The sequence below is a fragment of the Rhamphochromis sp. 'chilingali' genome (genome assembly GCF_963969265.1).
Source record: "Rhamphochromis sp. 'chilingali' genome assembly, chromosome: 1".
NCBI classification, from domain to species: Eukaryota; Metazoa; Chordata; class Actinopteri; order Cichliformes; family Cichlidae; genus Rhamphochromis; species Rhamphochromis sp. 'chilingali'.
Window position 1 is genome coordinate 72,884,543 of NC_137929.1, and position 20,961 is coordinate 72,905,503.

General features: G+C 42.5%; 1 protein-coding gene across 1 annotated transcript in view; it reads right to left on the minus strand.

Annotated features, from left to right (window-relative positions):
- LOC308410202 (NLR family CARD domain-containing protein 3-like) overlaps positions 1-20,579 on the minus strand; it is a gene marked incomplete at its 3' end in the record, with an annotated part of 40,391 nt that extends 19,812 nt beyond the window's left edge. The window contains exons 1-3 of the mRNA XM_080903373.1: positions 20,530-20,579; positions 14,933-15,058; positions 14,755-14,848 (exon numbers count right to left, since the gene is read on the minus strand). Of these exons, the coding sequence (XP_080759499.1) occupies positions 14,755-14,848; positions 14,933-15,021 (183 nt within the window). The 5' untranslated portion in view covers positions 15,022-15,058; positions 20,530-20,579. The remainder of the gene's footprint in view (positions 1-14,754; positions 14,849-14,932; positions 15,059-20,529) is intronic.
- Positions 20,580-20,961: the final 382 nt, after the last annotated feature.

Below are 20,961 nucleotides of genomic sequence, written 5' to 3' on the forward strand. Positions count from 1 at the left end.
GGCGTTCCCAGGCCAGCTGAGAGATATAATCTCTCCAGCGTGTCCTGGGTCAGCCCCGGGGCCTCCTCCCGGTGGGACATGCCTGGAACACCTCACCCAGGAGGCGCCCAGGGGGCATCCTTGTCAGATGCCCGAACCACCTGAGCTGGCTCCTTTCGATGTGGAGCAGCAGCTGCTCTACTCTGAGCCCCTCCTGGATGGCCGAACTTCTCACCCTATCTCTAAGGGAGAGGCCAGCCACCCTTCGGAGGAAGCTCATTTCTGCCGCTTGTATCCGCGATCTCGTTCTTTTGGTCACTACCCACAGCTCGTGGCCATAGGTGAGGGTAGGGACGTAGATCGACCGGTAAATTGAGAGCTTCGCTTTTACACTCAGCTCCCTCTTCACCACGACGGACCGGTGCAGCATCCGCATTACTGCAGCTGCAGCCCCAATCCGTCTGTCGATCTCCGGCTCCCTTCTCCCATCACTCGCGAACAAGACCCCGAGATACTTGAACTCCTCCACTTGGGGCAGGAACTCATCCCCGACCCAGAGTGGGCACTCCACCCTTTTCCGGCTGAGAACCATGGCCTCAGATTTGGAGGTGCTGATCCTCATTCCCGCTGCTTCACACTCGGCTGCGAACCGTTCCAGTGCGAGCTGGAGGCCCTCACCCGATGAAGCCAACAGAACCACATCATCCGCAAAAATCAGAGATGAGATTCTGAGGCCACCAAAGCGAAAGCCCTCCGCCACTTGGCTGCGCCTAGAAATCCTGTCCATAAAAATTATGAACAGAACCGGAGACAAAGGGCAGCCCTGGCGGAGCCCATCACCCACCGGGAACGAGTCCGACTTATTGCCAGCAATGCGAACCAAGCTCTTGCAACGGTTGTATAGGGATCGAATGGCCCGTAGCAATGGGCCAGACACCCCATACTCCCGCAACACCTCCCACAGGACCCCCCGAAGGACACGGTCAAATGCCTTCTCCAAGTCCACAAAACACATGTAGACTGGTTGGGCAAACTCCCATGCACCCTCAAGTATCCTCGAGAGGATAAAGAGCTGGTCCAGTGTTCCGCGACCAGGACGAAAACCGCATTGTTCCTCCTGTATCCGAGGTTCGACTAGCGGACGAACTCTCCTTTCCAGCACCCTGGCATAGACTTTCCCAGGGAGGCTGGGAGGCTATAGTTATTATATTAATCATTATTAGCTATTACAGCAGTGAACATGAACTCTGTGTCAAATACTGAGCTTCAGTACAGATTCAAGTTGCAGTTATTTATATGTCTTAACACCTTAAATCTTCACTCAAAGACAAGTATCTTTGACAGTGCATATATAGGTGTATCATATATAAGAGACAAATGTTGTTCCTTCAGTATGTTGGCATTACTAAATTTGGCTCATTGCTTACATATATTTATAAAAAGAAAATGTACAAGCTGTGATAACTGTTTCTGATAAAATGAAGAGTAGAGTGATATACGAAATATTCCTTTATTGGGTGAGAAAATCAGACCATGTCATAACTGCTTTAAGTCATACAGAATAGATATCAGAGCCTTAAACAGGCTGACTTCTGCTAAATGGGTCAAACTGGGCAGAAAGTATACAAACACATAACATCCTTATAGAATATGATGTAACACTATAGATCAACTTAGCTCAGAATATATAAAGCATATAAACAATTACAGCAACATGATGCAACACACACAGCAGTGCTACTGATCCAAAATACTCAAAGCTTCATAGAACTGAAACAAACATTTATTTTTAGCTCCATTCTGCTGCTGATACATACTTTAGGTTTCTGAACATTAAACTTGTTGCTGCCTTTCATAGTGTGTAACTTGAAGGCCCTGAGTACTTTCTCTCACACTGAAAACACTGGGATGATAACATTATTTGAACATTACCTAATAAGACTGATTCAGGACAGACAGTTATGTTAAACTTTCCTAGCTGTCCTTCACAAAGAGGGAACAGTCTGTCTATTCTCTCCATCTGTCAGCTGCTGCTGGCTCTTCCTCCTCCTCTTCCTCACACACTGCTGAGTTTGTCCTGGTGGATCATCAGGGGTGCAAAGCCTCACAGATGATGTGCAGCAGTGGGTCCCTCAGTCTGTCCTCACTCTGGACACTTGCAGTTGTCACACATGGAAATCAAATGTGTGATAAGCTGCAGGATTCAAACACAAGTGTAAGTTATAAATACATGTTCATACTTTTATTCCACAATCAGAGAGAAAGAAACAGAGAGAGTGTGCAGGACAGACAGACAGGTGACAGTCTCAGGTGTATACACTGCTACAAAACAGCACAAAAGAAGGATTTAGTTTCTGTTATTACGAAACAAGAAGAGTTCCCAGATGGTGCAGTGGACCCATGTGTGACTCCTGTGATTAAAGCATCTTTCTTTCAGCTTAACGAGTGAACCGTCAGCTCGTTCAAACACACATTAAAGTCCGTTTGGCTCAACACCACCGAACAGAGGCAGCAATATAACATAGCTAACATTAACAGTGCAGTGAATCCTGCTTGTGCCGTGATGTTCAGGACTGCAAACCGAGCAGCATCACTGACTTTCAGCTTGTTGTGTTTGTGGATATATAACTGACTTTAATTATCCACAAAATCATCACAATCTCTGTAAGATTAAGGTCGACTATATATATATTTTTTTTAAAGTAAAGGCTTTAAAACCAAGTTAATTCTGAAAGTACAGACATCGCTAATGTCACATAACTTTCCCGATATGTGGCCAACAATAATGGTTTAATGTTCTTCATTAAAAAAAATATTTGCGCATAAATAAGTGACATAATATTCAGTACTTACTTCTGAAAGTTTACTCTTCCTCCGCTCCCACCATTTTTTTTCGGCAAAATTATCCACACCACCACCGCACTATGAAGTCTGGGATATGTTGGGCCATGAAGGCTACACCGACCCATCCTTAAAATTCAGGGAAATTAAGGACGTATTTGAGGGCCGCATTTCGAGCAGCCTTTGAATTGGGACAGCCTTCGTCTTGTCGCTGGTCGCTGTGACGTAATCGGCCTTAAAATGCGGCCTTTAAGGCTGCAGACCCCAAATCCGGTCATTGGTACTTCCTGGCTTGTGTAGTTACTAGGTAACAAAAGCTCAACACTGCCCCTAGCGTCCTGGAGCACTTCCGTTGTGTTTTGGAATTTGCATGTGCTTTGGAGGTTGCATGTGCTTTGGAGTTTGCATGTGCTTTGGAGTTTGCAAGTGTTTTGGAGTTTGCATGTGCTTTGGAGGTTGCATGTGCTTTGGAGTTTGCATGTGCTTTGGAGTTTGCAAGTGTTTTGGAGTTTGCATGTGCTTTGGAGTTTGCATGTGCTTTGGAGTTTGCAAGTGTTTTGGAGTTTGCAAGTGTTTTGGAGTTTGCATGTGCTTTGGAGTTTGCATGTGCTTTGGAGTTTGCAAGTGTTTTGGAATTTGCATGTGTTTTGGAGTTTGTACATGCTTTGTCTCTAGGGGCCACCGTAGTAACCTCTTACGGACTACCTCCAACGCTTCCGTGACTGGGATGCAAGTGAAGAGAGATGTAACGTCGTATGAGACCGTGGTTTCATCTGCCTCCATAATGACATCTCTCATCTTCTCAACAAAATCCAGGGTGTTCTGGATGTGGTGTTCAGAGCTGCCCACCAACGGGTTGAGGATCAAAGCCAGAAACTTGGAGATGTTATAGGTGACAGAGTTGATCATGCAGACAATCGGTCTTAAAGGTGCACCCTGTTTATGTATTTTTGGTAAACCATACAGGCTTGGTGTAGATTCCCCTGGGTATAGCCTGTGGCAATCTTTGCATAATTAAGATTAAGGAACTGGCCTCCCAGACCATTGTTCCCTCAGTGGGCTGGTTTCAGTCATTATGCAAATGTACTGTTTATAAGGTTGGGGAAACCTGCAGTCAGCTGAGACTGAAGACGTCACTTGATGATGAAACGTTTCTCCCACAAAATGCTACGTCCAGATGAATAGAATCAACTTTTTGGAGATTTACTTTCCTGGATGATTGAGAATGCATCAAGATCTCTCTCTCTCTCTCAACATTACTCATACACATACTGTTAGACATTGATAGAGGAACAGTCCAACATTTTCACAAATACACTGTCCCAATTGCCAGTCTTCATAGCCGGGGATCGGTCTGCCTGACTCACAAAGCACCCCACGGTGCCTCCTGTGTGTGGTGGACCTGCAGGAAGATGGGCCCATGTCCCTTTTTTGGGCTGTGCCCGGCCAGGCCCCACCCACTAAGGCCCTGCCACCAGATGCTCGCCCTTGGGCCCCCACCCCAGAAAAACAAAATACAATTTGAACTGAGTTTAACCCTCTGGGGTCGAGGGACGCGCCGGCGCGTCAAAATCACACGACCAATTTAAAGGTGAAATATAGAGGTCAAATCAAAAGCAGTGAAAAACGGCCAGTTATACCCTGGACCCCAGAGGGTTAAAGAAAATTTAGCGAAGAAGAATGCACATAAATTCCTCCACAACAATGTAAAAGACCTGATTGCTTTTCCTGCTGTCAAGAGTGGCACAACCAGTTATGTAGTTAAGGGACAATTACTTTGTTTTTTTTTAATCAAATTAAATCATCAAGTAATTTAGTTGTTCACCTTCAGCTCAAACATTATTATGTTTGGATCAATTTGGATCAATTCCATTTAATTTATATAGTGTCAATTCACAATATGTGAATTCACCTTGAGAATACAAGGTGCTTTGAAACAACTAGACATACATACTGTAGACATACAGTATGGAAATGACTGAAAAGAATGGCTGTAAAAAGTATTTGGTCTACATGTACAAACCGCAAATATGGAGTCCAGGTGTGTGTGATGATGCACAGCAATTTGACCACAAGGAACCTCTGAACTCTCCCTGTCCATTCTGTGGAGGAATCATTAAGAGTAAGAATAAAACAACAAAACATAAAAAGCTAACCAAAAGCTGCCCATGTCACAGAAACAGCTCCTTTGCAACCTCACAGTGAGATTTCAACCCCCCAGAACAAAATCTCACCAGATTGCTTTTTTTCCACTTGTTTTTTCTGTGGTTCTCTGCTGGAAAATGGTTGCGTGCTCACTCCTGGTAAGGGACAAGTTGTTTCACTAATTGAAGGAGTTTCTCAAGGGTAGGTAAAGGTAAGAGTAAGTATCTCAGTGTCTTGTTAAGAGGTGAGGGGAGAAGGTGTTACGTCTGGTTCAGTTTGGGTAAGAAGGAAAAACAGCCGAGTCCGTGTAGGTGACAAACATAGTGATTTTATTACACACTTCTAAGACAGAAGCATGGGAAGACAAGCGTACAGCCACAGATCTCCACAGAGTGGACCATTCCCCATCCTTATATAAACCCATGATGACATCACACAGTTAGACCTTACTGGAAATAATAACAGTCTCCCCATAGTCCAAAGTTCTCCTTATACAAACATCAGATGATACTTTAGAGAAAAACCAAGTGTGTGACATGTCATGTTGTGCAGTTCGGTGAGCCTGTGTGTCCAACTAGAGAATGTCCTGACATGACCTCCCTGTGTAAATAAGGGTGAACGTGCGTGTTTACATAACTCTCTATGTGCATGTTCTGATGTAGGCCTGCAAATGAATTAGAACAAGGTCCTGCTAGACCCTCCAGTTATGGACGGTGAATACAATGCTGTGGATACCATTTGAGACTTGATTACAATGATGATAACCTGCATACATTAATCTTTACTCAGATTACCATAGATATAAAACAAAGATTATACTGTCATCAGATTCCACAATGGTAAATGATTAATGATTGATACTTCTAATTATAACTGTGATCATAAGAATACAAAATAAAATATCTCCTGGTCACATTCCTCCTCTTTGGGCTGGCTTGCCAGCCCAACTCACACCAGGATTTGTCTCCAAACCAAACAAACACGTTATGACACTTATCAACCCCAACACCTCCGTTGTTTTCCAATTTTCCCACAACCCAGCTGTTCTTTTTAGCTTCAGACTCGAGTTTCAGCCTGTCACGCTTCAGGCCCCTTTACCACCTCCTCTTGGAGTGAAGAAACGCCCTCGGATTCTTCTTTCTTCGACTTCCGGGGTTAGACCACGCTTCAGTCGTTACACAGATCTCGTTGGTCTCTGGTGTTCCTAGCTTTTGCCAACCCCTTCCTGGTTATCGCTGTGGTTATGGGATCCATCTTCTCAAGGAGCCCCAAGGCCATGACACTTGACCCCAGTTGCTGTGAAGGGTCCCCATATCTCCGTGTCCCCGTCTGGTGTCTGTTCCCTTCTCTGCAAGAGACAGAAAGCCAACACCTCTCCTGCGCTGGCTCTCCTAACCTAATGTTGTTGACTTTGTTTATTCCAATCCTATGCCATGCTTATGTGTGTAAGCGTGCATGCACTTAACCCTCTGCACGTGAAGTCAATAGCTCCAATATATCAATCCGATCCGTTGTCGGATGAAGCTTTTGACCTTCACAGACTAAGTGCCAGCTCCTTATAAGCACATTTGCAATGTGTGTATAAAAATGAACAACAGACCTCAAACAAATTGGGCATTCTTAATTCCAACTTAAGTGTAGTACTCAGTTTCTGATCATCTAATTATGCTTCTCACTGGTCCCCTAAATTGTCTAAAAACCTTTAATTTGCCATACCTAAATCATTAAAACACAAACCAAATGATAGACCCCCTATATAGCTTTTGCCTTTATGAGCACACTTCAATAATGAGCAACAACCTGCAATCTGTACCAAAAATCTTCATGGTCACACCTGCAATTAAAGATCAAATGCACTTTATACCTGTTTTAATTCTTCCTTATATAGAACCTCCTCAGTTTCAGGTTAGTTGCGATTAGTCTCAATTAATCGTTCTAGTTGTATTTTGCAATTCAGCTAAAAAGCAAACCTGTTAAAGCAAACAGCTTATTTACAACCACCTGCAAATCATAAGAGTAATAAAAGATTCAGCACAACAGACAAGTATCATGTTCCGGTTTCTCCAATCATTAAACCACTATTATTGCCGCAATTTGCTTTATTCACCCTTTGGGCAATGTTACTCCAAGAGAGAGAGCCCCCTAATGGCCAGTTAGTGGGCTCTAGGTTAAACTGTCCCCAAATTTGTTATTTGTTATCATTACTTGTTTTCATGTCACTTGTCTGTTTTCTACTGCACCCTTCTCACCAAAGCAAAGCAAACATTAGCAGCATATTGACCGTAGTCAGCCATCCACATCCCATAGATGCTATAAAAACATTTCCTGTAAAAGAATCACACATAAATTCATCCACCCTCTTGTTCTATCTCGGTGGAGGTTAACCTTAAGTCGTAGTCAAGTCTTATCAGCTTTTACCAGTCAGTCCGTTTGTTTTATTTCCAGTCTTTCATCCATTCATTCATTCATCCATTTTTTCTTTCTTTGCTGATAGTGGAAACCATCGCCGCATTTAGATTTCCGCCCTCAGCAAAATGAGCTCATTTCAAAAAGAAAAAGAAGAACTTGAGATCGGATTACCTCGCTGAATCCTTTTTTGGGCAGGGACTCTCATTTTCTAATTGTCCCCATAAGTGGTTTCCTCCAGAGCCAATTTCAATGCGGAGAAACTCACTTACAACAATTTTCTCGCCGACGTGTAATGCTTGTAATGCTTTCCGATGTGCAGATCTGCTTAAAGAAAAGATTCACAAACAAAAATCAGTGCACTGTCCAAAATATAAAACAAAATAAAATAAAAGATAACAAAAACAAAAATACCAACGCCCGGGTCTTAGGACTTGTCACTGAATATCCCTCCCATCAATAAAAATACCCACCTAAACCTACACAGAGTCAAATCAACACCACCTCAACCTTTTCCTATTCCTAAACCTATATGTTTTGCGTTCGTGAAACAAAATAGAACCGTTTCCATATTAAGTAATTTGAGCTCTTGAAATGTTTTAATTCTCTTAATTCTGCCAGTTTATTTCAACACTTATTCAATGACTTTTATTCAACTGCTACTTGGTCACTCAAATTTTACCTGTTCAAATTGCCTAGGGTTCAACAAAGTCTAGATCCCCGTTATCATGAAACTTGAACGGGTGTACGATGATTTACTTACAGTAATTAAGAATCATCACTCAACCTAGCTCTACTACTGGCACTGCGTGACTTTTCTCACACTGGAAACCAGAATTTAGTACAGAACTTTAATACCTCAAGCAATCGTGCTCAAGGGCTGCCCCCCCCTTTCTCTTCTTCTTTGTCCGTGTGTTCCTCCTTTTATTAAATCTCCATCACAATGATGTGGCGCTCTGAAATAAAACTCACACTGTTAATTCATCGTTTTCACTCTGCACCACTGCTCAGGCTGTTTTCTTTTCTTTTTGGTGTACAGTAAACAATTGAGTCGAGGCCTTAAGCCCCAGATATCTCGCACAGGCATCGTTTTCATAACCAAACCTCTCCGGACTCTGCTCCCCAGACCACACAAATGCCCTCTGGGCTTATTATTGTAACAGATTCTGTATTTGACTTTGTTGTGTGCAGCATTGAGCCTTTGTCAGTAAAGCATTCTTCATTGCAGCAGCTGGAGCATTGTGTGTCACTTCTTAGTGAATTAAATCAACATTTTGATTTTGGTGCATGGGTGTGTATCAGTTTTCACTCACTCAACGAGTGCATAAGTGTTCATGTGTGTGTTTCTCTTCATTCTAAGTCGGCGGATGGAGAAGTGTGTGTTTGTGTGTTTGTATTCATCACCTTCCTGCTCTGTTGTTTGGGTAAACCAGCGGCCTGAAGCATGCCCTGAGGTCCTGCCCTCCTCTTTGGGTCTGTTTGCATCCGTTGTTGCAGCTGCCTGCATCTTCTCCTTGTAACTTGACCCTTTTGCTTCTGTAGCTCCTTCAGGGCTTGCTCCTGCTGTTGGAGCTTTGCGTCAAGTCTGACGACCTCCTGCTCCAGCAAGCTTCCGCCTGATTTCAAGTCCTGTACGTGAAACTCCACGTCTGACTGATGAGTTCAACTAGCAACCAGCTCCTCCGGAGCCGTGCTCAGTTTCTGCTCCGATGCCTTGAGCTCTTACTGAAGGCAAAAACCTCAGAGTCTTTTCCTTCCACGTCAGATTGGAGTCTGTTTATGTTGTCCTTACTTTGCTCCACGGCCTTCTGCAGCTCTGCTGTTCGGCTCTTCTCAGAGGTCAGCATTCTTTTGCTCACCCTCCCTTTTCCTCCGGGCTTAATGTGCGTCTCGTCACAGCTTTGTCAGCTGACGCTTTAGCGTTCTCCATCTCCGCTGCATGAGATTGTTTTCTGCAGCACTGTTGACATCCTCAAGTTGTTGTTGTGAGTCCAGCTGCTGTGGCCTTCAGGGGTCAAAGGGTCAAAGATGGTCGCGGAGAGGGCAACGATGGTAGAGGGGAGGGTAGGAGTCCAGGTCAGCTTCGGCTTTCAGAAAAAACAAAAACAAAACAAAACAGGCGAACAGGAAAATGATGTTGTGCTGGCTGTGTTGTGTTGGCTGTGTTATCCCCCCTTTTTTTGTTTTTTCTCACCATATAATCAACTTTTAACCCCCCAAGTTGACAGGACAACCCAGGTACGTGTTAAAATTCTTAAGATCCTGTTTAGAAACCTAAAACGGAATTTTCTACCATTCAGTAGTCATTTGTCTTAAACAATCAACAAAAACATGTCCCAATTTAACCACTAAATTTGTCGTATCCTCACTTATTCATCAGACCAGTGTCTTTGTCTTTTGGCGTTAAGTTGTACTTAACAGGTGTATGTTAAGTGTCGCTACTTTAATCTTGCATGTACGTGCACATGTATGTAAGCTGTTTCTTCATTGCATGTATGGGTGCGTCTGTATATGGGTTAATTTAACTTTTTCTCAAATGAGGCATTTCTCTAACACGCACATGTGTCTGTTCCTCACACTTCTCATACCTTTCTCTGGTTGTGTGTGGTTTTATTTGTTTCAGTCATTTACCAGGAACATCTTTTCCTTTTTTCCATGTCTTCCGCCAGAGGTTAACACTGGTGAGATTCAGGGACACAGCACCCAGAGCAGTTCAGCGAGAAAAACCTGCCTAAAACTACATTCTCTCTTTTTTTTTCTTTTTGTTTTCCGGGAGGGGTGGGGACAACTCTGGTGTCCAGCCGTGAATTTTTAGCCAAAGCTTGGCCTGTCTTCTGCTGCCGTACTCAGGTTTCCAGGTTAAGAAAAAACACCTGTATGAAGACACTAAACATACATTTAGTATTTGTATAAACATAACTGCCTAAATTATTGAAGTCTTGAGGAGGGTAGATTTAACTCTTTACTAACTTTAAACCCCACAAGTAAAAATTTCATATGTTCTTGACTGCAAACACAAAAACTGCTTGATGTTATTACTAATCATTTTCCTCCACAACACTCCAAATCCTGTTCTCTCTTGTGTCCAGCAGGGGAATAAGGTGACCTCTACTCCCACTGCTTCCCCAGTCAGAGACAATATCTCACTCACACTTCCACACTTTATTGTTTTCCCTTTTTCTTGACTATTATTATTTCACAGAAAATCAACTGACCTACTTCTCCTCTTCTGTCATGCAGAAAGTCACACACACACAGCACTCGGCCCCCACCTTGTCTTTCTCTCACAGACACACCTACACACACACACACACACACTCTAATCGTCCTTTCACAACAAAACTTCACAAACGTCTAATACAACAGTTTTAAGCACGCAAAGCCAGCGAAAATTCACTCTCACATTCACTTCCCTAACAACTACAAAGTTCTCACATACAAAAATAATCCAGACAATCTACCATGCACCGTTTTCCCTCCTCATACGAGAGGCTCAACCAACTTTTTTTTTTTTTTAAAAGACTTTATATACACAACATCAAATGAAGCACAGATCTCTGCCTTTTCCAGGTAAAGAAGAAATACGACCCAACTAAAAAATCTCCCAGCAATCACACAAAGTTCTCAAATTTTGTCAAGATATTTATCCCCGCACTCCTACCTTACGGGAGTTTTACACAAGGGATCATTACTCCTTGAATCCTATTAAACCATAGTCACATTAGGAAATCACAAACACAAGACTACAAGGTTTAGTTTATTTAATATACTGAAATCTTTTAACCATACTTCTGAGACCCCCTTTCACCTAACAAAGAGAAGCTCAGAAGGACAGAAATGGAGAAATAGGGAGATGAAACCAAGGGCCGCAGCTGTACACACACACACTCCGCTCGTACTCGCGCGTCTGCCCGCTACTGCGCAGCACCACACAACCCCTCCTTTCTCCTAAGGAGAAATACACACACACACTCTGGATCCACACAGAAGAAATTCAACAACACAAGACAGTTTATACACTTTACACTTTTAAACGCACAGACACACGGGTAATTTATATACAATATACACACGGGCCCACATAGACGTCCTATGCTAGAAGAGGTTACACCTAACTTTTTGACTAATTTAAAAGCACCTATAGCCCAGGCCTAGCCTTGCTGGTCAATACACACCTCGGGAACGCCCTCCCGATAGCGCTCGAATTCCTAAGAAAACACCATATGCCAGAACAACTTTATCTCACTTCTCTATTTCTCTGCTGGTGTTCCTAAATTTTTGACTAATTTAAAAGCATCTTTCAGCCCAGAGCCTAGCTCTTGCTTATCAATTACACGTCTCAAGTACGCCGCCTTGAAAAACGGTCAAATTACTAAATTCTACTTACTTTTAAAACTACTTCCCCGCCAGGAAAACACGGAGCTCCACCGGCCACGTGACACCTCACAGTTCACGCTTTCGGCTTTACTTAAAGCTCAGTGTGCCCAACGTTTAGATAGGATGCAGCCAGGTCTAACCTTCTTAATCAATCAATGCAGTAGAAGGCAATCACTCATAGATTACCTGGCCAATTAACCGGGAGTCCCAAGTCCCCAGCGGGAGGCCAAAACCGGGCTAGAACCTAACCACGCGTCCGGGATCAGGTGTCAGCGCCACCTGCTGAACAAACTGCATTCTTAGAGAGCCTAGCTTCTCAGTCCTAAACGAATTTACTTTTTTTAAAAGCCTCACGGTGAGCTCTCAGCCCCCCCGTTTAATTATCTGAAGCCCGAGACCGTCTCTGCTACCCTATTAAAACCAAATTATCCCTACACTACCGATTGACTGGCTGGCATTCCCAGTCAACCCACATTTAACCTCTTAAACCGTATCTATTTGTTTCCACACACCTTAAACCGTATTAACTTAAACACATAACTTCTTAACTCAAAATTCACCCCCAAAATAAACAGCAATGAATTTAGTCAGACTACTATGCCCTATTTTAAAACTAATTACACAAGATCACTATGGACCAACGCCAGAAGCCCAGACCGAGTGAATATTATTTAATTAAATTTAGTTTTAACTTCCAATATAGCGCCTTTGGATAAAAATCAACAGGTGGCACTCACCTTTTCTTATGTCGCCTGGCGTCACTCAGATAGGCTGCTGGCCCCCGCCCCTGTTTGTCACCCACACGATAGCTGCAAGCTCCCCTCTCCCCCAACCGGAGTTTCGGCACCAAGTTGTTACGTCTGGTTCAGTTTGGGTAAGAAGGAAAAACAGCCGAGTCCGTGTAGGTGACAAACATAGTGATTTTATTACACACTTCTAAGACAGAAGCATGGGAAGACAAGCGTACAGCCACAGATCTCCACAGAGTGGACCATTCCCCATCCTTATATAAACCCATGATGACATCACACAGTTAGACCTTACTGGAAATAATAACAGTCTCCCCATAGTCCAAAGTTCTCCTTATACAAACATCAGATGATACTTTAGAGAAAAACCAAGTGTGTGACATGTCATGTTGTGCAGTTCGGTGAGCCTGTGTGTCCAACTAGAGAATGTCCTGACATGACCTCCCTGTGTAAATAAGGGTGAACGTGCGTGTTTACATAACTCTCTATGTGCATGTTCTGATGTAGGCCTGCAAATGAATTAGAACAAGGTCCTGCTAGACCCTCCAGTTATGGACGGTGAATACAATGCTGTGGATACCATTTGAGACTTGATTACAATGATGATAACCTGCATACATTAATCTTTACTCAGATTACCATAGATATAAAACAAAGATTATACTGTCATCAGATTCCACAATGGTAAATGATTAATGATTGATACTTCTAATTATAACTGTGATCATAAGAATACAAAATAAAATATCTCCTGGTCACATTGGGAAGCGGGAAATTGACAGATGGATTGGAACTGCACCTGCAGTAACACAGACAGTGTACCAGTCTGTCATGGTTAAAAGAGATTCTGGTACTGGTCAATCTACGCCCCTACCCTCAGATATGGTTGCAAACTCTGGGTAGCAGTGTTGGTCAAGTTACTTGAAAAAAGTAATCAGTAAATAATTACTGATTACTTCCCCAAAAAAGTAATCACGTTACTTTACTGATTACTTTTTTCAAAGGTAATTAATTACCTAGTTACTTAGTTACTTTTTAAAAACACAATTTACAACCTGAAGAGGTGATAAAGTGATAGATCTTTCCACCCAATTCTACTTTTTCTACATAATCCATCATACAAAATGTAATCAAATGGAAAAGTCTCTTTTTAAAACTTGTTTTATTAGTTTTAATCTTTTACCTTTATGCATCAAGCAAAAATTAATTATATGCAACATTCTCTGACTGGAAGAAATTTAACATTTAAACCTATTTTCTGCACATTCCAGCACATAAAATAAAATATTTTTTGTGTTTACACTCACTCTTTCAAATAGATGCAAGTAAAACACAGCAGAAAATAAATAATATCAAAGAGTCAACGGTCCTGTTGCTCTATTTTCACCTGTATAGCAGGCAGATGTTTGCCCTGGTGCAGGTGTGCCGCTGCAGTCAGTGGAAGAATCCACGATTTTCTCTGTGAATTTCCCTGGTAGCATACTCTGCGCTTGCTTGGAAGTAAAGGGTTTTTTTTGCTGTAAAAATAAGTTTTCTTCCCACGCACAGCGGACGCTAATGTTTTTGTCACTTTTTATGGAATCAAACTCAAAGTAAGGTCAGTGCTTCCACGCTTTAAACGCTGCACGCTCATACTCTCTCTGCACTCGATATGTGATCCATTGTTGATCTACACACAGCTGTTGTCACGAACGTCGCACTCGCTTACGTCACTGTCGTGAGACACTCTCGCAAAAAAATCATGGTTTTACTAACGCAGTAACGCAGCGTGCTTACGGGAAAGTAACGGTAATCTAATTACCGTTTTTGCAATAGTAATTGTTACATGAAAAAGTAATCGCATTACAGTAACGCATTACTTGTAACACATTACTGCCCATCTCTGCTGGGTAGTGACTAAAAGAATGAGCAGTGGAAATGAAGTTTCTCCGAAGGGTGGCTCTCCTCTCCCTTAGAGATAGGGTGAGCGGTTTGACAATCCAGGAGAGGTTCAGAGTAGAGCAACTACTCCTTGACATCAAAAGGAGCCAGTTGAGGTGGTTCAGGCATCTGACAAGGATGCCTCCTTGCAGTATTCCGAGCATGGCCCGCCACTCCCCCCCCCCCTTCCCCGCAGAAAAATAACAATCAAACAAACAGCTACATGCAGACATGTAGATAAGACACATAAAAGGTTCAAATGAGCTCTACAAACAAAACTCTATAGCATCAAAAACACTGAGTGAAAACAAAATTTAAACACACATTACCTGTCTACAGGAGAACAGATGCCTGATTTAAAGTCAATATAAAAAGGTATCGACTGGACGCTCTGTAGGGACACAGAGCTGGGTGGAGGTCCAGGCTGGTCCCTGTGAATAATGATGGAGCAGTGATGTGAGTGCTGAGCTGTGACATGGAGAAGAGTCATGGACAGTTAGAGATGGTCATCTCACCTCTGAGCTTTGGTCTGGCTCTCATGTTCCCCACACAGAGTGCTTTTAGAGGGAGGGGCTCCCTCCTCTCTGTCCTCACACTGATCCATGCTGCTCAATTCACATCAGCTCACACACACTTTCTACCTGCACCTGTAGAGGAAACACAAATCATTCATGTGCACATCAGCTGAAATCCTCCTTTCATCATGTGTGCTGTCCAAATATCAGCTGCTTCTTTCCTGCTTCATCTCTGTGTCAGCTGAGAGAATGACAAACCCACTATGTGTCAACATTTGATGGATGATGACACAGAAATGTGAAATTATATTGACCTAAATCTGTCCTGGTGATAATGAGAAGCTTTCATGAGTTGTGACTGTCTGACTGTCTGAGATGTTACTAGGATGTTGAAATACTGGGGCTCAGCCCTGGAACCACAGCAGCTGTCTAAAGTTACTGAGTGTGTTTGACAGTAAAGTGAATGTAAATGTGAGACACTGTGTGCTCACAGCTAAAGGCTGCAGTCAGCTGTGTCAGAGCCTCTTTCACACAATGATCCTTTAACAAACACTCAGTGCTTCATGTTGATGAAGCAGTCATGTGTGAGCTTGTGTGCTGACATGTTGACAGTGTGACTTCAGCTTTTACAGGCCTCCTCTTTCATATTACACTTCCTCCTCACAGTCGGCCTCATTTCACAGCTGCAACTAAATTTCCTAAAGAAAATCCACAGACGGCTGAAAGTGAAGCATCACTTCCTGTATGAGGAGAGCCAACAGTCTGTTTACATGTCGTGTCTAAGTTACAGCTGGAATAAATAATAATTTACAGAGTCTGCTGCTCTGACCATCAACTAATTCTGCTGCTGCTGCTCTCATTCACACAGTGCTCAATTACATTTTTAACTTATCTCTTTAAGAGCTCTTAATGTTAGCATGCTGTGTGGCTAGCTTAGCGTCAGAGATCTGCAGGTGTCTAGTGTGTAAATAGTAATCACAGTGACACGTAGGCTGCGTCCTCTGTGGCTCTGAGAGAACTCACAAAGTACAAACTATGGCTGTGTCCCAATTCAGGGTCTGCACGCTTGAAGTACGCATTTTAAGTGTGATTATGTCACCGCCACGCAACGATGGCTGTCCCAATCCAAAGTGTACTTCAAATGCGCTGTCGATTTCCCCAAATATCAAGCGTGGTCCGGTGCACGCTTCGTGGTCCTATATATCCTACAATTCATAGCGCGGCGGGGGGTGTGGATAATTTTGCCGCAAAATACGGCAGAAGTGAGCGGCCGAAGAGTGAACTGTCAAAAGTAAGTACTGAATATTATGTCACTTATTTATGTGTGAATGTTTAATAACGAAGAACATTAAAACATTGCTGTTGGCCACATGTCAGCAAAGTTATGTGACATTAGTGATGTTTGTACTTTCAGCATTAACTTGGTTTTAAAGCCTTTACACACACACACACACACACACACACACACACACACACACATACATATATATATCATAATAATAATCTGACAATACTATAATATTGGCCATATTATATTTACATTACAATCCCCACAGCTTGTGGGGATAGGTTAATTGGATAATCCAAATTGCCACTAGGTGTGAATGTGCGAGTGAATGTGAGTGCGAATGGTTGTCTGTCCCTGTGTGTTAGCCCTGCGATAGACTGGCGACCTGTCCAGGGTGTACCCCGCCTTTCGCCCTATGACAGCTGGGATAGGCTCCAGTGCCCCCCGCGACCCTGAAAAGGATAAGCGGAAGCGAATGGATGGATATTTACATTACCACAGTGAGATGACTTTAGTCTCATGAACAACATCAGCTAATTGTTATTTACTAACTAATCTTAAATGACTGTTCAGCACAGAAATGAAGCCCAACAATCATGTTTTACAGTCCTGTGGTGTCAGCCTCAGATACTCAACTAACCACAGTGATGTCATGACAAAAATGAATGACCAACAAAAATTTTTCTCCTTCATTTCTGTCACACAAAGCTATGAGACGTTTCTCGCGGTTAGTATCATGGTTGCTAGCCAACCTGAACAGCGCGACGAAGGCTAGACCTAGACATTAGTGATGTGCAGATCGATCCTGAAATATCGATTCCTCCGATACCAATCATTTATGTTCTAGAATCGATTCTCACATTAAAATATCGATATTTTAGTAATTTAGGGTAAATTTGTAGTTTATCATTAACAGGAACACAGTGGAAAGAAACTATAACATTCGGATTGTCTACATTCAAAGGAACTACTTCCTCTTCCGCCTTTCATAGTCATTTGCGAAATAGGCTGTCTGTCTCGCAGCCCCTTGGCGTGCGCACTCACAACAATGACTGAGCGTAATTGGAGTCATGTGTGAACCTATTTTACCTCCACAAAAACTGAGACGTGGTTTGCCATACATGTGGAAAAAAGGTGAGGTGTTGTGGCCACACTAGGGAGACATTCAAAAATGCTGTTGGGGGTGGGGATAAATACATTTTACAGTGTTTATTTATCGGATAAAATATGTTAAATGTCCGGATACAGCGGGGGTGTCCAAATTCAGAGGCTGCTTCCACCCGAGGACCCGGGCCTTCGCGGTCTAAAGAAAGACGGGTATACGGCACGAGCTCCCTCGATGGAGTGAAACTGCCGTCTGCTCTTTGCTATCTAAAATATAACCGGACGCTGGCGTAAACTCTCGACCGTCTCACACTTCTGTTTAATCAGTTTTCTGTTTGACGTTTATTCAGCTGTGTGAAAACCCCGAGGAACCCTCCTGAGGGATTAATAAATTAAGTTAAATTTTATTTAATCTAATCTAATAACTTTAATCTCAGCCAAACTGATTTACGAACAAATAAAACACTGAAAAAGCCAAACAATAACATTTTTAACTTATCTAAGTGACTTATATATCATGTTTAACCCAAGTAGTGAAAGACCGCGGGGGTTTGAAAACGATGTGTCGATCGCAAGGGTGTAGATTTGATTGTGGCATTGGTGGGGACGGATGATTCAACCACTGAACCCCGCCCCGTTTCTTATTTTTTCCTTTTTGTTTTTGCTTCTTGATAAAAGGGGAAATATACTTGCCTACATATGCTATTCTACCTGCTTTTAAACCATTTAAAATTACAATTCATAGGTTTATATGTGAATTATATAATGTTAAATTACTATTAAACAAACTACTAAGTATTTTAGACTTTAGTTTACTTCAGTCATATTCCATATACATCAGGTATCATACAAAAATAAAAACAGCTTCAAATACAGTCATGACAATAAAAGAATATGACTTTAAGGACTTAACAACATTACTTCAGTTATAGTACACCAACATCTCTGACACATTAGCACTAAGGGAACACTGAATGACCTGGTGGGTTTTGTCCATAAAACTACTCGTCTAAGATTACCACAAAGTAAAAGATCTCTCAGCAACATTATGCAACATTTTAGGCACTATTGCCCCGATCAACTGATGTTTTATTCTAAACATGAACTACTGTTACAGCAACAGACATGGACTACATGCCCCACACAACAAACACATGCCTGCTCCTCTCGTTAGCTGAAATGAACTGCTGGCATATTTGTTTTACATCTATACTGTCCAATCTCTCCTGGTGGACATGGCATCACATTATTCATGGTTACATACAATTTTAGACTCATATGGACCAAGCCTAGCACCTACTTGCCAACCTTGAGACCTCAGAATTAGGGAGACATTCAAAGGGGCTGGGGGGAGGTATACATGTACATGTATATACAAAAAAACTTGAATTTTACAGTGTTCATTTATCGGATAAAATAAGATAAATGTCACCGTTATTATTGTCCGACCGTAAACAGGCCGGGGGTGTCCAAATTCAGAGGCTGCGTCCACCTGAGGACCCGGGTGGGCCGGGTCCTTTGAAAGCCGGGTAGACCGGAAATGAGCGACTGTGAAATTGGACGGTCTAGCCTTCAGAATTACGTCACCTGCCCTCTGCTCCTTGCTGTCTAAAATATAACCGGACGCTGGCGTAGATGGTCGAATAAACTGCTGTTTTCACACAGCAGTTTATTCAGCTGTGTGAGAACCCGGAGGAATCATCCCGAGGGATTAATAAAGTTTTATTTAATCTAATTTAATCTAATAACTTTAATCTCAGCCAAACCGATTTACTCACCAACAAATAAAACACAACTAAAGCACTGAAAAAGGCCAAACAATAACATGTTTAAGTTATTTGACGTTTACACAGCTACATTCTCGCCTGTGTTAAAAGTTTATTTTGCGACCCAGAAAGAGTAATAAGAGTAGTATTAAAACTAAGTAGCTGCAGTAATAGTGGCCATTGTTGGAAACTGGAATTGGCTGGGCCAGTCTGGGATATGGTTTTCAGTTTTGTTGTCCGGGTGGAAAATCGGGAGAAATTGGGGAGAATGGTCGCCCTGGGAGACTTTCGGGAGGGGCACTGAAATTCGGGATTCCCCGGAAAAATCGGGAGTGAAGGGATGTATGTCCTAGCATAGCCTGTAACGTTATTGTGACGGACACATTATATGAGTGAACTTGACTTTAAGTGACTTACAGGTTTCTTTGAAAAACAATTTCTTATATCCAGGTTCTTCCGTTTTGCTGCCGTCCTCCTCTCCTACTGGCAGCGCAGGTTTGCCGCTGCTGAAACTAAACAGAGCTCCCTGAAAGGCTCAGCCAATCACATTGGCCATATTTGTCACATGAGGTAGGACTCCAGTAGAGAACGTAATTTAACTCTTTCTGCACCGCTCGCTGAATGAGACGTTGACAGATCGTTTTTCTCTTACTATTGGGTTTGTTTTTCTTTTCTCGAAGAGATCAAATTATTGGTGGGGACAATTCAATAATCACTGGATATTGGTGGGGGCATGTCCCCTCCGTCCATGCCAAATCTACGCCCTTGGTCGATCGGCTCAGATGTTTGAAGTTTGCACGGCTACATTCTCACCTGAAAATATGTTAAAAGTTTTTGCGACCCAGAAAGAGAAATAAGAGTAATATTAAAACTAAGCAGCTGCCGTCATTGTTGGAAACAAGTACTCTGATGTCCTGTAATCATTATGACGCTATAATTTGAGATACAATAAATAAAATAAGTTTTTGTACAAAGTATCGGTATCGGATCAGTATCGTCGATACCACCCTGAATATTACTTGGTATCGGATCGGAAAGGAAATCAGTGGTATCGCACATCACTACTAGACATTTCACACGCCTCTCACTTCCGCACGTCTCGTACTTATAGTACGCGTAGTGCGCGTACTTCAAGCATGCAGACCCTGAATTGGGACACAGCCTATTTGTACATGAACGTAGCTCAGAGTGGCGGACACACTCGGCCTCGTTGGTCCAGCTGTGAGTCCGTTACCGTGAACTATGGAGCGGCAGATTTGTGCTGGAACTAAGCTGCACACAGCTGATGTTAGCCAGGAAAACATTACACACTGACTTTAACGGAGAGACCGGAAATACAAACACACACAGTTTGTTGTGTGAAGAAATCAAACATGAGCTGAACAAACAGTAAAGTTCCTAAAGACAAACTGTTAAAGGAGGAAACAAAGCAAACTTACAGTTTCTTCACACACCAACAACAAGCTCCACTCCACGAAGTTCAGGAAAGACGAACTTTGAGCATGAAGGAAACACCCAAAGAGGCGTTTTAGGACACTCGGGAGCATTGAAACACTGTGTGCTGCGTTCAGGTGCACCTAGGAAACTCCCTAATCTATTTATTTCTGCTGGTTTTCCTGTTTGAAGCACAAACATCCATCATCACTATGTTGTTCTTCTTCCTGCAGCGTTTGAATAATTCAGCTATAAACTGAATGTTTCTTCAAACCTTATTTCAACCTGTTGAAGTCATGAATGAAAGTGCAGACTGAGAGTGGATCACATGATGTCTAAGGTGTGTCATGTGACATGTTCAGTATTGTCACACATGTCTAGATTGTCCCTGATATCATGAAAACGATGAAATATGTCAGTGATGCTGATAGTGTGTT